At 43.6% G+C, this 14,870-nt stretch overlaps 3 protein-coding genes across 5 annotated transcripts; all 3 read left to right on the forward strand.

Moving 5' to 3' along the window:
- Positions 1 to 1,002: 1,002 nt before the first annotated feature.
- LOC108043132 (neurotrophin 1) lies at positions 1,003 to 8,068 on the forward strand. 3 transcript variants are annotated; one of them, XM_017121696.2, is made up of 7 exons: positions 1,010 to 1,353; positions 3,554 to 4,067; positions 4,303 to 5,207; positions 5,429 to 5,560; positions 6,058 to 6,204; positions 6,269 to 6,839; positions 6,934 to 7,509. In XM_017121696.2, the coding sequence occupies exons 2-7, from the start codon at positions 3,612 to 3,614 to the stop codon at positions 7,414 to 7,416; spliced, it is 2,694 nt and encodes an 897-aa protein (XP_016977185.2). In that variant the 5' UTR covers positions 1,010 to 1,353; positions 3,554 to 3,611; the 3' UTR covers positions 7,417 to 7,509. The 3 variants fall into 3 exon arrangements, with proteins under 3 accessions (XP_016977184.2, XP_016977185.2, XP_016977183.2); XM_017121695.2 differs by having other exon boundaries at positions 1,003 to 1,068; positions 6,269 to 8,068; XM_017121694.2 differs by having other exon boundaries at positions 6,269 to 8,068.
- Positions 8,069 to 9,394: 1,326 nt separating this feature from the next.
- Positions 9,395 to 10,886, forward strand: LOC108043130. The gene has a single exon (XM_017121692.2). The coding sequence runs from the start codon at positions 9,453 to 9,455 to the stop codon at positions 10,884 to 10,886; it is 1,434 nt and encodes a 477-aa protein (XP_016977181.2). The 5' UTR covers positions 9,395 to 9,452.
- A 1,417-nt stretch (positions 10,887 to 12,303) lies between these two features.
- LOC108043131 (pupal cuticle protein Edg-91) lies at positions 12,304 to 13,024 on the forward strand. Its single transcript, XM_017121693.1, has 2 exons — positions 12,304 to 12,620; positions 12,908 to 13,024. Exons 1-2 carry the CDS (start codon positions 12,365 to 12,367, stop codon positions 12,991 to 12,993), a joined length of 342 nt encoding a protein of 113 aa, XP_016977182.1. The 5' UTR covers positions 12,304 to 12,364; the 3' UTR covers positions 12,994 to 13,024.
- The last annotated feature ends 1,846 nt before the right edge of the window (positions 13,025 to 14,870 follow it).

A 14,870-nucleotide genomic window follows, 5' to 3' on the forward strand; every position in this document is an offset into this window, starting at 1 on the left:
GTGGGGTGCAAAGCGATAAAAAGTCATTAACTTTAACTATGTTAAACATAGCCAATAACTATTCCACGGGATGTGTTTTATTAGAAAACGTAAATTGCAACTTTTTATGAGGTATTCTTTTTATTAACCAAAATATTTGGGTATACATATTGAATCAAAACATTTATTAATGATTTTAGTCATTTCTTAATGTTATATGAATGTTAAATACTTTTCATTTTTAAACTAAACACTTGTAATATGTTTTAAATCATTGTTTTGTCAGTCTTTCGCTAATTTTAATAACATATTGACATATTATAATATATTTTTATGTTTTTTATAACTTTTTGTTTCTGGTTAGTGTTTTAATTTGTTTAAGCAATTTAATATCTAGTTTTGTTCCACTGTTCGGTGGCTGCAAGTAGGCGGAGGCGCTAACAGCCTGCCCAAAGTTGCCACCGAGGGCAGTTTCTTGAAAAACGAAAGTGCCGCGGCTGTGAAATTAATTTTCTTTCCTCAACCTTAGGGGCCGACCCTCACGGGCGGGCGATCCGCCCAATGAAGCGGTCAAAGTGTTTTTCGTGGCTAATGATGCCGATGGAAAGCAGTTTAAATACACCGTTTTGCATGCTTCCGTTTTTTTGGCAATTCGCTTCCTGACCCACTGCCAAAACAAATGACTTAAGACACGAACTGGGCAGGCGAGTCTGAAATATGGACAAGCTTCCGCCTAAAATGTTAATAGATTCGCATTTAGTATATGCAAATGGGAGCCAACTAACGGTTCAATGAACCTGCGAACTGCACAAGAAATGCAATTTGCCGATGCGCATTTTTAATGCACAAACACGCAGCAAAGTTGGATTTACTGCAACGGGTCCAGAACGCCAACAGAGCCAAAGTCGCAGCAGCAGCAGTAGCAGCAGAAACCGCAGCAGCAGAAACCGCAGCAACAGCAACAACAGCAACAGCGGCAGTTAAAGAAGCAGTAAGCAGCAGTTGAGGCAGCAAATCAGTCTGCGGCGAGTGTTGAAAGCGTTCAGACGTAGCAGCCGGAAAAAAGTTGGCTCAAAAGGCAAAACGAAGGTGAATGCCAAGCTACCAACGCTAAGAAGTGTGGCAAAGTAGAAAATCTGTTAATTAAGGCGCGTGTGAAAAGTGTGAAAATCAGCATACTGACTGAAAATCAGCGAGACGGTCAAGCGAAGAGCCATAAAAAGTGAAAATTATCTGTTTAAAGTGGAGTGGAATGGAAACTCGGTTCTTGCGCCGCAACAGGAAATAATCAGTGACCAAAACTAAAAGACCAAGAAGAGCGCAGAAGGGAGTGGCGTGGAGAAGAACAGTGGACTGAAATCGAGCTGATCTGAGGTGATTTCTTAAGCTCAGCCTCGTTTTATAAATTAATCATAAAAAAGAGCGCAAAGCAGAGAACAAGAAACAAAATCGAAATTGGAATTTTAAAATACCATTTTATTTGTATGTGTATTTTAGCCAAATATGTGAAATGGAAACAACTTTCTAAATGGAAGAAGAAAAAAAAACACAAACACACACACAACAAAAACAACAACGACGCACAAAAATTTGAATTCTTTTTATTCTTTACGCCCGAGGAAATTGTGTCAGTCCGAGCTGTTTAAGGTGTGCGTGTGTCTGTTTATTTATATGAGTTGCCGCTTTTCGGTGATCGTCAAGTTTGTGCCTTAAGTCTTTCGTTTAGGGCCCGGCAAATTGGATGGCATTTTATATGACTGTCGCCGAGTTAAGGGGGGCCAACCTTTTCGATGAAGATATCGATCCCCGATCGATCTAATAGAGCTCGACAGCCGTGGTTAGTGGTTCAGCGGGTTCGCTTACTAGGTTAGTCGGTTAGCACCTAGTTGCCTCTGAAACTGCTTAGTCTGCTTAGTAGGATTCTGCGGGAGATTGTCAGTGCGACTTTCTTGCTCTGCGCTTCGCTTCCAGATGTTTCTTCTCTCATTTGCAGCGCTTTAATTTGTTTTCTTTTACTGTTTAGCTTTTTTGTTTCATTTTTTTTTGGACTGGCCCCGTTTCGTTGTCTGCGCAACGCACGCAAATTACAAGTTAATTAAATTGGCCAAAGAATTCGCTGTGAGATCGCATGCAGCCAGCTGCAGCATCTGCAAATGCAACCAGTCCCATTTTTTGTCTGTAATTTGTATTTACTTTCTTGCAATGGCACCCACGCCAAATTGCTGGGATGCCTGGGAACCGAAATAATGGTCGGCATATATGGGAAACGGCTACGACTTATTGGCTTAATTTGATTTATCGTAGCGCGCCGCTTTCCCAGCGACGTTTGTCTGTACATACGTATATGCAAAGGCCACACAAAAACCAGAAGCGCCACCATCTCCCTCCGGCCTAGGATCCATTAGCGGGATCTGCTGTGCAGGTGTGCGAGATAAATTAAAGACATCGAGCCTGCGCCATGACAACGGCAGCATCCTCACGTTCGTGCCGCAAACAGTGAGGCGCATCATTTCATTCAATTATTTGCTTGCCTAGCCTTTGGGTGCCTGAAAAAGACGCGAATATCGCCAATCTCTTGCTGGCCCACGTCTGCCATAAGTTTTCATGCTGGCCTTGGCTGCCTTTTCTAAACTGTCAACTGTTTGCCGCCACCGCTGCCGATGCAGCCAAATTTTCACTTTTCATCTGCACAAAAGGTCACAGCATCTCCGGCTAACAAAAAACATCGATGCAGCTGGGATGCAGGCATTGCCATTGCCTTGGAGCAGTTTTCCTGGCCTGGGTGTAGTTAGCATTCAGATTTGTCAGCTCCTTGGGGTATCCAACTACATAAATAACGAAGAAAAGAAAGACTTTCCTTTGCACAGCACACATTTGCATAGATGAGAAGTGAAAAGCAAGGCGACCAAGTTCATAGGGGGGGATCAGCCCGTTTGGCATAACAAATGTCTTCATTATGATGATAGGAAGTTAAGGCCCAGTCAAATCAATCACACGAATCTTTTGGCGTGTCTTATTACCGCAAAACGGGCAGCTTAGTGGCAAGAGTCATAACCTCGGGCAATAGTAACCATAAAAATGGAGAAAATAACAACAACCAGAGCAACTTTGGTGCTTCACGCCTTGTTGGGCAGTTAACTGAGATGACAGTCGACTGAAGACTCCGGCTGGCAAGATCATGATGACGACGACGACGACGACGATGGCTGAGTGCGATTACCTAAAGCCGGAGACAAGCGGCTGCTGTAATAGCCGGGCCAAGACCACGATGGTTATGACTACTGCTCCACAGTCGTAATAGTTTACGCTCATGTTAATGCCTCTTGCTTTCGATGGAAAGCCGAAAATAGACGGTTATGAATTTCCATAGCAAATTGAACGCATCTAAGAATAAACCAAACTGTTATTTTTTTTTTTTGAAAGCGTGCGAGTATCGCCGGGTGCAGGCATAAATAAACAATTAGCCAGCCGTCATTGTTTCGTTTGTTATTCGGGAAATTAAACCGCCAACTTAATAACCACTGCCAGTTACCGCCCCCTGCATATTAACTTTCCTTTGCCCTGTCATTTGCAGACGACGGCCGCTGAATCGAAAAAAAAAACAAAGCCAAGAAAATAAAGCCAGAGCGAAAATGAAAGCTGGCCGCGCCTTCGGCTGCCTCTTCTGGGCCCTGCTCTATTGTGTGTTGTATCTGGATCTGGTCAGCGGCAGTTCCGCCGACGATGAGCTGATGGACTTTGACTTCGCGGACTCCAAGGATGCTGTCCAGGAGGACTGGCAGTTGGACGATCTGGAGGAGGCACAGCAGGCGGAGCAGGCCAACAAGAAGTTGGAGTCCAATATGCTGGACTTTAGCGTGGATCTGGATGAGCCGGAACCGGAAAGACAACTACCGCCCTTCGACTGGCGGGAAAGGGTGTTGAGGAACGCTCTGGCCAAAGCCTTGGCTGATGAGGGATTGCGCCAGAAGTTCGTGGAGGTGATGCCCATTCTCAGGGTGCTTTCTTCCCAGCAGCGATTGGCCCTCTCCGCTTTGATTTCGGCCCAGATGAACGCCAAGAAGGGCCACGAACTGAAGTTTGAACAAGTAAGACTTTGTTATTTTTAAAATATTTATGGATTTAAATTAAATAAATTATACAACTCAACTGAAATCACAATTTAATATAAAATAGTTTACACAAAAAAGTTTTTAATCCTTTCTTGAAACCTTATTCATATTTTATTTTGTCATTTTAAATAACAAAATTCTTAAATAAAATATTAGAAATATTCACTATTGCAGTAGTATATCAATTTTGTTTGTTTTCTCATTTCTACAGGTTCGCATGATGTTTGGCAATGACAAAAAGCTGCTTCTGCCCATAGTCTTTGATATCGCAAATCTGATAAAGAGTTCCACCCGCAACTATATTAATCTGGGTTCCGACTTGTCATCAGCTGCCCTTCTCCACACGCCCATTAATCGTCGGGAAGATGACCTAACTGCAGAGGAGTCCCAGCAAGATGATCAAGTGGGCACCATTGCCGTTGATGTGGAGCCAAAGGGGGTATCTCCTCGGGAGGACCCTTCCGAATCTCTAGAGGACTTCTTCGATGAGATGGGTGCTGAAGTCCTCGATCCGCAGATGATCAACGAGGCACTGACAGGCGATCTACTCGGCAAAAAGACAAAGCCTGAGAAACCAGAAAACCATGGTCAAAGAGTTCGACGATCGGCTAATGAGTTTGTACACAAGTTGACTCGATCCGTGCCTGCTTCTGTGTCCGAACAGCAGCTTTTGGGAGGAATTGCTGGGCGCACCATCAAACTGAATACCACGGCCTTTCAGCAGTCAAGTAGTCAGGAGGAGCAGCAGGTGGCTTCCTCTAATGACGACCAGGCCTATTTGGAGGTAGAGGATCTCGCTTTTGCCGGTCTTAATGGCACCGAAATTCCACTGAGTGCCGATGAGAGATTAGACCTCCAGCGAAACAGCGCCGAGGAGACGGAAGAACCTCTGCCCAGTCCCGAGGAACTCATCGCCGGACCGCGTTACCGTCCGGGAAAGAGACCTTTGCCTGGCCAGAAATCGGGATCACCCATTAAGCGAAAGAGGGTCCAGTCTTCTGGGAGAGGAAGACCCAAGACCGCCGCCAGTTCCCACAAGCCCGTGGTGGCACCATCTCATAAGAAATGCGAACGATTCACCAGCAACATGTGCATCCGCACCGAAGACTATCCGCTGTAAGATCCCCGTAGCTAGTTGGTGAGCGGTTCTCCCAGGGTCCTGGTTCCGGTCCATAGTCCTTAGTCCTAGTTTAGTCCGAATTTTAGTCCTAATAAACAGTAATTTATTAAACTCACTTGCCCAACGTTCCCTTGCACTTATGCTTAGTTACTGGTTTTGGTTAGCGTTGCCATAAGAAAAGCAGTTGGATACTGTATCTATTATTTTAAACTCCCAGCGAACAGATAATGGGCAGCATTCGAAGACACAAGAATGCCATGTCCGCTCTCTTGGCCGAGTTCTACGACAAGCCCAACAATAATCTGGAGTTTGGCGATGAATTCGATGACTTCAGCCTGAGCAAAAAGAGGTGAGTCTTTTAAAGTTGGCTTATAGTTATTTGAGGTGTGGCTTCAAAGGCTATTGAAATCACGTTAATCTGGTTAGGAGAATTTATTGAAGGACAATAAAAGTGAAATCGTTGTTTATTTTTATTATTATTATACATATAACTAGCACTTAAAAATTTGGCTTACTTCTTTGAAAGTCTGTATTTTTTATTAATCACTTTAAGTAGGTAAACACATTCTAAAATCAAAGTGTAGAAAAGAAAAGCCAGAATTTAAGGGAATTAACTTCTTTATGTTAGCTGTTCTCCCAATTTTTTTTTTTCAATTTGATGACACAGGACTGGGTTTATAAAGATAATTTGATAAATATTATTCAATATATAGTTGTTGTAAAAAAAGCACACAAAACCAATTATGAAACACTCAATGAAAGGATTGCTTGTTAATCTTAAATCTCGAAGACGTTTAAAGGTATTAACTTAATTATATTTTTAATTTACCTCGATTTCCATTGCAGGCGTGAGGATGAAGGCAGTGCAGGTGGTATGTGCCAGAGTGTGGTACGATATGCCCGTCCCCAGAAGGCGAAATCCGCTTCAGGAGAGTGGAAATACATAGTGAACACCGGTCAGCACACGCAAACGTTGCGACTGGAGAAGTGCAGGTGGGTGGAAATGATTTTTCACTCGAGGAAATTGCAATAACAGATAACATCTCTACATCCGCAGTAATCCCGGTGAGAGCTGTTCCTACCTGGCGCAGACTTACCGCTCCCACTGTTCGCAGGTGTACAACTACCATCGATTGCTCAGTTGGGACAAGGTTCGAGGTCTCCATGTGGACATATTCAAGGTGCCCACCTGTTGTTCCTGCCAGGTGGATGGCTATCGCCAGCAGTTTCCACCACTCTCCTCCATTCAGGCCAAGGACTACTCTCCCTTGAGCAACACGAATGCTAATCACAATGGCTATAGCACTATTAACGAAGAGGATCTGGACTATGCAGATGAGAGTGAGGAGGATGAACTGGGTCTGCGTTATCCCTCGTTCAATAATCGGGAAACCAACGAGCTGTACTCCAGCAGTAACAAGGTGCGAGTGAAGCTGCCTGGTATTAGTACCAGTGTGGGTCCGTATCTCAGTCCACCGGATGATGACGATGATCGCTATGGCGGATTCAAGGGCTCCAGTTCCGGCTCCAAGAAGTATTACACCCAGTCGAGCCGCCGGCGGCCGCAGCAGTCGGAGGCGCGTCTGGACTTGGATCTGGCGCCCAGTGAGACGCATTCGGACCAAGAGGTAAACCTTTTCGCTGGCCCACCAAATAACGGCGGTGCAGAGAAGCCGCGTGTCCCGCTCAATCGCAAGCGTATTTATGCCTCCACCCACACAGCCCCCACCACCGCAACACAATCATCATCCGCATTCGCATCCGCATCCGCAGCAGCATCCGCATCATCGTCCGCAGGAGGAGCTGCCGTCCGCCTACGATTTCCACAGACCACAAGTAGTCTACCAGCCCGAACGGGAACAGCTGCCCTTGGTCCGGGATCCGGTTATGTCTCCGGTTTCAGCGGGCTCAGTGGTGCCCTCGCCAGCGGTGTCCCTGCCCATGCCGCCCATGCCCATCAAACAGGTGGTGGTGGCATCGCCCCACCTCCAGCAGCAGTATCCCCAACAGCCGCACCACCTCCATCTGGCCACCGGCAGCAAGGTGGGAAGTCGCGACCCCGCTTCTATGCACCACCAGCCACGCCCACGACCGTCGCCGTGGTCGCCGGCTCAGCGCCGTCACTTTCGACCGAGCGCACCACTCAGTGGGAGCGGGATCAGTCGACGGCACTACCACAACCACCGCCGGCCGGCTATCCAGTGAGCTCGATCTTCCCGAGCGGCGGCAATGGCGAGGTGTCGGGCAAGCGGATCAACTATAACTACCATCCCATCATCGATTTCTTCGAGAAGAACCGCAGGGCGGAGGCGGCGGCCACAGTGACTCCCATGGCAGAGGAATCCCGCATAGTGGAGCAGCGTATATACCCGCAGAATACCCCTTCATCGCAGCAAAAGGGAATGGGCATGAGCATGGGCATGGAGAGCATCGCTGGAGTGTACCAACATCCCATTCCGGTGCCCAAGACTCACGAGCGGCGCATGGGATTCAGGGCAAATGGTGGTGCCAGTGGTGTGGGTGGTGCAGGTGCTGTGGGTGGTGGTTTGTCCGGTTTCGCCAGCGATAACGCCTGGCTGCCCATGGTTGCGGAGTAGCTTAAGTCGCATGATTCCATCAACAACCTAAACATCCCCGAAATCTAACGTATTAACGCCGATGCCTTAGCTCGTAATCTCTGCCCTTCTCGCCAGGAGCTTAATCTTGTAGTTTGTCTAAATAGCTCCTAATCTCAACCCTCATATCCACTGAACCCACTCTAATGTTTAACCAACTATGTTTATTTATTTATTTATTTTGTAGTGTGTAGCGAAAAATAAGAGATGAATTGGTCAAGAGCTTGGTTGACTTGTCGCAAGAGTTTTAGCAATAAATATAATTTATTAAAATCATATGATGTGTTTTTAGTTGGGTTGAGAAATTATTTTTTGGGTTACTCAAACAGAATTTTATTCTCTGAGGTGCACCTACATTTTGCGCTCACTGTGCTGCTGTTAACTACCGTCTCAAACCACTGTTAAATACATTTAAATTATTTTAAAGCATCTTTTAGGCGTTTATTAAAATGCTGACCAATGTTAACACAAAACGCATGCGCAACCTTATTGCCACTAAAAGAGCTGTTAAATTTAATCGAGAATATAGTCTTGCATTAAATTAAAGTCCAATAGTGTCTGTAAAAACCATTACCAACTATTTTATTAATTATTTTTATAACTGATCAAAGTGCCTAAACAACCTTAGGTAATGTGAGGCCTAATTTAATTTTAAAAGACCGTTAAGTATTAAATTTTATTATTTACCTAACATTTACCATCTTATTTTATAACCAATTTTTATTATATGCTTTTATTAAGCTGAGCCTCGGAAGAATTAACATTTTATGATCTACATTTATTTAGGCTTCCTATAGCCCCTATTTAAACATGCTCTCCATCAATAAAATGAAATTTGAGTCCCATTCTTAGCCAACAATAAAAACATTTTATTTTTTAGGTGTTCATGAATAAATTAATTATTCCTATTAAATATTCCCAAAGAAGCATTCCAAAAGTTTCACTATAAATCATGGCCATGTGAAGATGCCATTATTCCCAAAATATTTAAGACACGCAAATTAAATGGACAGTGCATAAATTATTTCACCGTTCGTTTTGCCTTTCGCCCAAATGACACAAATACATTTCAGTGGCTCTGGCGAAGTTAAAGTTGAGGGTCAAGTGGCGGGCGCTAATGAGATTCGAGACCGCGAAAATAAAAACACTTACCCACACGATCGAAACTGAATTGAAAACTAGTTTCTGCAGAGGAGCCAGAAAGTTGCAATGCTGCTGTGGATCGTGGGGCGCGTATGCAAAGTGGGTTTCTAAAGCGAAACGAGGCTTTAACTCCGACTTTGACCAGTTATAACATTGGACGTTGAACGCGGCAACCTGCAACTGGCAACCAGCTACTTGCAACGTCATTCGGCTGGCCAGTTTCGCTTTCATTTGCTGCCGAAGCAAACAAACGACCGATGACGACGACGACGATGACGACTCCAAAGACATCTATCTCGTCACGAAAGAAAGAAAGAAAGAAAGGCTCGCGGCGATCAAACTGGAAAATGGGAAAAACGGCGAGGAAATTTTATAAAGGCCCAATGATAGCACACTTACTGCACAGTTGTCGGTCGGCCGTCGAACGCGAAAGTGAAAAGTAGCATTTCCCCGACCTTGGGATACAGTGAGAGTAAAAGAGCAATGGCAGTGCTCAGGATTTGTTGGCAGCTCCTCCTGTATTCGCTACTAAGTCAGGCGATTAAAGTGGATAATCTGGGCAAGGAGGGAGCTGCTAGTAGCTCTCCAAGTCCTCCAGTTTATAGAGTTTCCAAGCCCGAACCCAAACATCCCGAGAATAGAGTTCCTCCGCATCTGCAGGACATTCGTCCAGGATATGTGGACGATGATGCAGGGGATGTCATCAGGATTATTGAGCCACCTCAGCATTTCCAGCAGCTGAAGCGATTGCGACAAAGGCAACCCATTAATCCACCTGTTGTTTGGGAACAACCTCGAAAGGTGGCCACAAATAGGGTTAAAGTTATACCCCAAGGAGATCTGCTGACACAGGAAACCCAGATTCAAAACGGCCCCAATCAGCTGCAAATACCCATGGAAATTCTTGCCTCAGTGCGGAAAACAGAGCGCCTTTTGCAGCATCAAAGACACAAGTTTCCTTTAATAAGACAACGTCATATCCAGCGACAAAGTCACACTTTGATAGGCCAAAAAACCATCGAGCAGCAGATCTACCATCGTGGCCAACAGCAAAGGCTAAGAGCGGTGTTGAGTCGCAACCAAGAGCACAAGAGAAGTAAAAGAAATCGCAGGGAAATTCCGGAGAAGAGAAAGGAAGTCTACGATGTGCAAAAGGGGTTGAAGTTGGTGGCTCACATTGGGGACCTGCTGAAAAACGCCACACAATATTTACCCGACGAAGGCGAAACCACCAATGAGGTGAAGAGGTCACCAATCTGCAGTAATGCAACCAACTGCGACAATCGGCGACGTCGCCAAAGACTTTTTAAACAGCAAGCCAAATCAGCAGAGCGGGAAAAATTAAAGGAGAGGCGGCGCCACTTCCGCAACGATTTAACAGCAACTACCACAAAGGCGACAATAACAACCACTGGCAAATCGGTGTTTTCAAGTGCCAATTCAATTGCGGAAACTTCCGCAACTCCGTTGGCCAGTCGCCTGGTGAATTCACGCAAATCCAAATCCAAATCACCAAATAACAACCGCAACTTGGGCCGCAGCGATGACTCCATACTCTATGCGGATGTAATGACGAACATACGCAATTTGTGGCAGGAGCACGATCTCTTAACGGGACCAAAGTCTATTGGCCCTGGCGAGGTGGCCAACAACACGGACTACCGGGCCTTGGATGTGTACCTCAAGGAGCTGGATGACTTGGCCAAAAAGCTACCCACAGTGGCACCCATAACTGGCCTAAATAGAGAGGAGTTGCAAAGACCCACTCCCACTCCCAATTGGTATCTGATTAACGCAGAGGGTGGCATCTACGAGACCCGACTCGATAGTCAAACCAAGCCTTCTTCATCGCTCTTTCATCGGTTCCCCGACATGCCCAACCAAAATCAGAGTGTGTCCACATTGGACTTGGAGTAAAATGTGTTCGATAAGTGCTTAACTAGTTGTTAATTATTTATTTACAAAGAATAAAGTATTATTACTGAAACAGAGAGAAAAATGGTAACTGTTTAAATGGAAAATTATACCCTATAACACACGCGTTTCGTGTGTTTTTGGAATTTTAACTTCAAATTTTAACTTCTGAATTTAAGATGCTAAAGTTTCCTGATCAAATATTAATTATTTCAAAATCAATTTTAAAATTACGTTTTTTGTACGCTAAAAGTTTTTAGGCGCTTTTTCAAGCTAGGTTTTTCTGAATTTTTTAAACTCTGGTAATTTCGAATATATTTGCATATCACAAACTTAGTAATTATTTACAAATAATAAGGTACTAGCCCTGGAACTCTTCAGCTTACCTCTTTCAATGCTACATCTCAGGGGATTCTTGGTGGGCAACCAAGCATTTAACTTGGCTAATTACAACTACTCCCAACTCAAGTCACAAGTTCTTGGCTAATGCGGCAATTTAGATAAGCCCAAGCTGGCAATTAGCCCCGAGCTTCGGCGGCCAAACGTGCGAAACGCATTGTCCCAAGCCCTGACCCCGCCTAACATGCAAAGTTGTGAGAAGATTTTCGGCAATTAACACGGGTGCGGGTATGGGGGAAACCGAGTAACTCAGATGAAGCGGAAGAAAATACATTTGACCTCTCTTACAGGGAATATAGATCTCACAGATCTCTCGGATCTCTCACTCAGATGATACTAGTTTGGTTTGGTGGCTAGTTTTATGGGGATCCCATATCTCTATTCTTGGAACATTTTCATTTCCACATTCGTTTTTGGCTACTAAACCGAGTCTGACGTTTTTTGGGCGGCATTTTTTTTATGGGATTAGAATGTTGTCCAGCCACTTTGTCAAAGAATTATTTAATTTATAGAGCGTGTGTTGGGTTTTTATGATTATTATTTTGTGTGTTGGCGGGGCGAGAGATAAATTAGAGTGGAACGATAGTTGGGTAGAGAAATCGGTCCACATTATGTAAGCAAACGGATTCCTGGCCTTTATCGAAAAGAAGAGGGGCACTGCCCATTGCGACATTGACCCCACTGATCACAGACTGAGTGGCCGGAGTGGGCGGTGGGTGGCAAGAGAGAAACAAGCAAACATAAGTTGGCCCAAAGCATTGTAATTAGTAGTCGGTCATGCAAGAAATAGAAGCCTCCCCCCTTTGGCCGATTCATTGATGTTTCGGTGGGGTTTTTCTTTCGGATTGTTAGAAGCACACGCAGCTGGAGTCGCCCAAATTGGAGGGGGAAAACCGTTTTTCGCTTAGACAATTGTTTTGTCGCTGCGCATTGATGGCAATGCGGCGTTGCAAGAATCGCTATTGGCCATTATAAAAGCCCGCTGCACGCTCCCAGCGTCAGTCAGTCAGTTGTTGTAAGCCCCGAGTGGCATTTCCACCGTTGTTAGCCCAAAGGAAATCCGCAAAGAAAAACCCACCAAGATGTTCCAAGCCAAATCCGTTTGCCTGCTGCTCGCCCTCTGCCTTTTGGCCCTGTTTTTGGCCGGATCTGAGGCCCTGCCACGCCCACAGGAGGGTCGAGAGGAGGGCGGCGACCAGGAGGCCAATGTGGAGGCCGAGGAGAAGGATCTCGAGGGAGCAGCATCCTTTGGATACGGATACTACTCATCGCCGTACTTGGGTGGCTACTACGGCGGCGGATATTGGCCACATTACAGCGGAAGTTACTACGGAATCGGTAAGAAAATTTTTAGTGGAAAAAAATTAAACATATATATCCACTAAATTAAATATTCTATAAAAAAAGTTTGGAGAATAACAGTATTTAACTATATTGTTCATTTTAAGTCCCAAGTTTATTTGAAAAGTCTTTTTTTTATTTTTTGTGTACCCAAAATGATTGCTACATAAGTACTTGAAGAATATCCTTTAAAACGATTTTTTTAAAAATCAATTCAAATAGATCTTAACTGTAAGCATAGTATATTTTCTATGTAATATAATATTTGTTTAATTCATCCCCAGGTTATCCCTACTACGGAGGCTATGGAGGATATGGTGGCTACTACGGACATGGACATCACCATGGACATTATGGACACTACTTCTAGGGAATAGTCTTAACTTGAACAAGAAAGACATTCCCAGCCTCAGTAGAACTCTATCAGCATCAGACATCTACCAGCACTAGTTCGAATAGAAAGAAATAAGTAGAGAAATAGAAATAGAAGTCGACAAAGATAGCATTAATAGCCAGCACTAGCCTCAATAGCCAGACGATGCGTTCTTGACCGGATGGCGAACAGATTAACTGCACTGCCCCTTGCGCGAGGATAATTGCTTCAATTAAGCAAAAAATCACAAAAAAAAGAGTACAACCAACTAAATATTACATAAATAAATGTTATACTTTGTACAAATTAATGCCTGCGTGTTTGATGGCTACCGTTGATTGTTTTAATTTTACTCTTAACTCTGAGTGTTCGTTATTTTATGCCATCGTAAAAAAAGCTCGGATACGTATATCTCATGAAAGCGCCCAACTAATTTGCAATTCAAATGGAGCCAAACAAACATTGTTTTTATATCGCTGGTCTAATCTAATTAATAGCGGTTTTATTTCAGAAGCAAATTAACTGTACAAATTGGCAAGAACTGAAGCAAAGTTCAGCCATAAATGGTCAGCAATAAAAGGCAGAAAAGTAGGAGTAAGCGTCGGATATTTGACTCCTGTTGTTTTACGCTGCGTATGCGTAATTTATGAGTGGAATACCATATAACGCTTAAGACCAGCGAGCATTGTGTAAGCCAAGTGTCTCGCATTCTCAAAACAATCTCGCTGAACAGTGCGGCCTAAGACTATTTGTCTTGATTGGATTTTGACAGGCAACAATCGGATATTGGAAGTCAGACATCAAGACCGAAAGGTCACGGAAGTGACGGACAATGGACATCGAAGATTAACGGCGCCGATGGTGCGACAATAATCGTTTGATTTCACAGAGGAACCTTTGCATAAATTTAGTGACTAATCTAAGGTCGATCAGAAGGCGAGAAACGAAATTCTCCACTTGACCTCTGCATTGACACTTTTCTTCTTGGCTTACAAACGTCAAAATCAAGAACTCTTTAAGTCCTATTCAATATGCGATGGCCATCTATATCAGTAAACAATAATAGCGTTAAATTGGTTATTAAAAGATCGTTTAGCTTTTCATTGTTGATCTGAAGCGTGACTAAGCTCAAAATATTGCTTAAATATGATTATTATTTATTCATCAATCCGAAATGACTCACTTAAAGTCTAGCTATCTTTTGGAAATCTTGCCAAAATAGACGCAAAACTTGTTTTAATTAGAGTTGGGAGACTTTTGTCTGCTCGCTTTGCTTTTGTGGCTAAATAAATTAAGTCAGCTGACGCTAGCACCGACATTCATTGCACTTTCTCACAGTCACGGATTTTTGCCCCCTGGAATCTCTAGATCATTTCATTTTCTTGGATCATAAATCACTTAGCAATTGAGCAAAAAATATCAGCCTGATGATTTGGCTAATTGATTGTTTGTTTTAGTTGATTTTACCCAAAGCTCTTTGCATTTCGTTGATGTTTATTCCCTATTTATAACTTTCATTAGCCGAAAACCGAGTTATTTAAATTCATTGAAAATTCGTGCCCCATTGTTAAGTGGAAAAACCAATGGAATTATATCCATGGTCTTCATTGTTGTTTTGTCTGCTGAGTTATTGTATCTTGCTTGGTATTTAATTTGGCCAGCGGACACTCGAGTTCAAGTGCACGAAATAAGAGAAGTAGAGCACAGTGTGTCGCATAACTTGTAAATAAACATTATTGGTGAAAATAATTAACTTTATATAAAAAGACATTCCAAAATATAATAATGCTTATACAGAACAAATATGCAATCAATTATATCTACTAAAAGATGCAGCTAGTTTTCTGAATGTAATTGAAAAATGATTAAGTTTA

Source organism: Drosophila rhopaloa, unplaced genomic scaffold (genome assembly GCF_018152115.1).
Source record: "Drosophila rhopaloa isolate 14029-0021.01 unplaced genomic scaffold, ASM1815211v1 contig_163, whole genome shotgun sequence".
In the NCBI taxonomy this organism is placed as follows: Eukaryota; Metazoa; Arthropoda; class Insecta; order Diptera; family Drosophilidae; genus Drosophila; species Drosophila rhopaloa.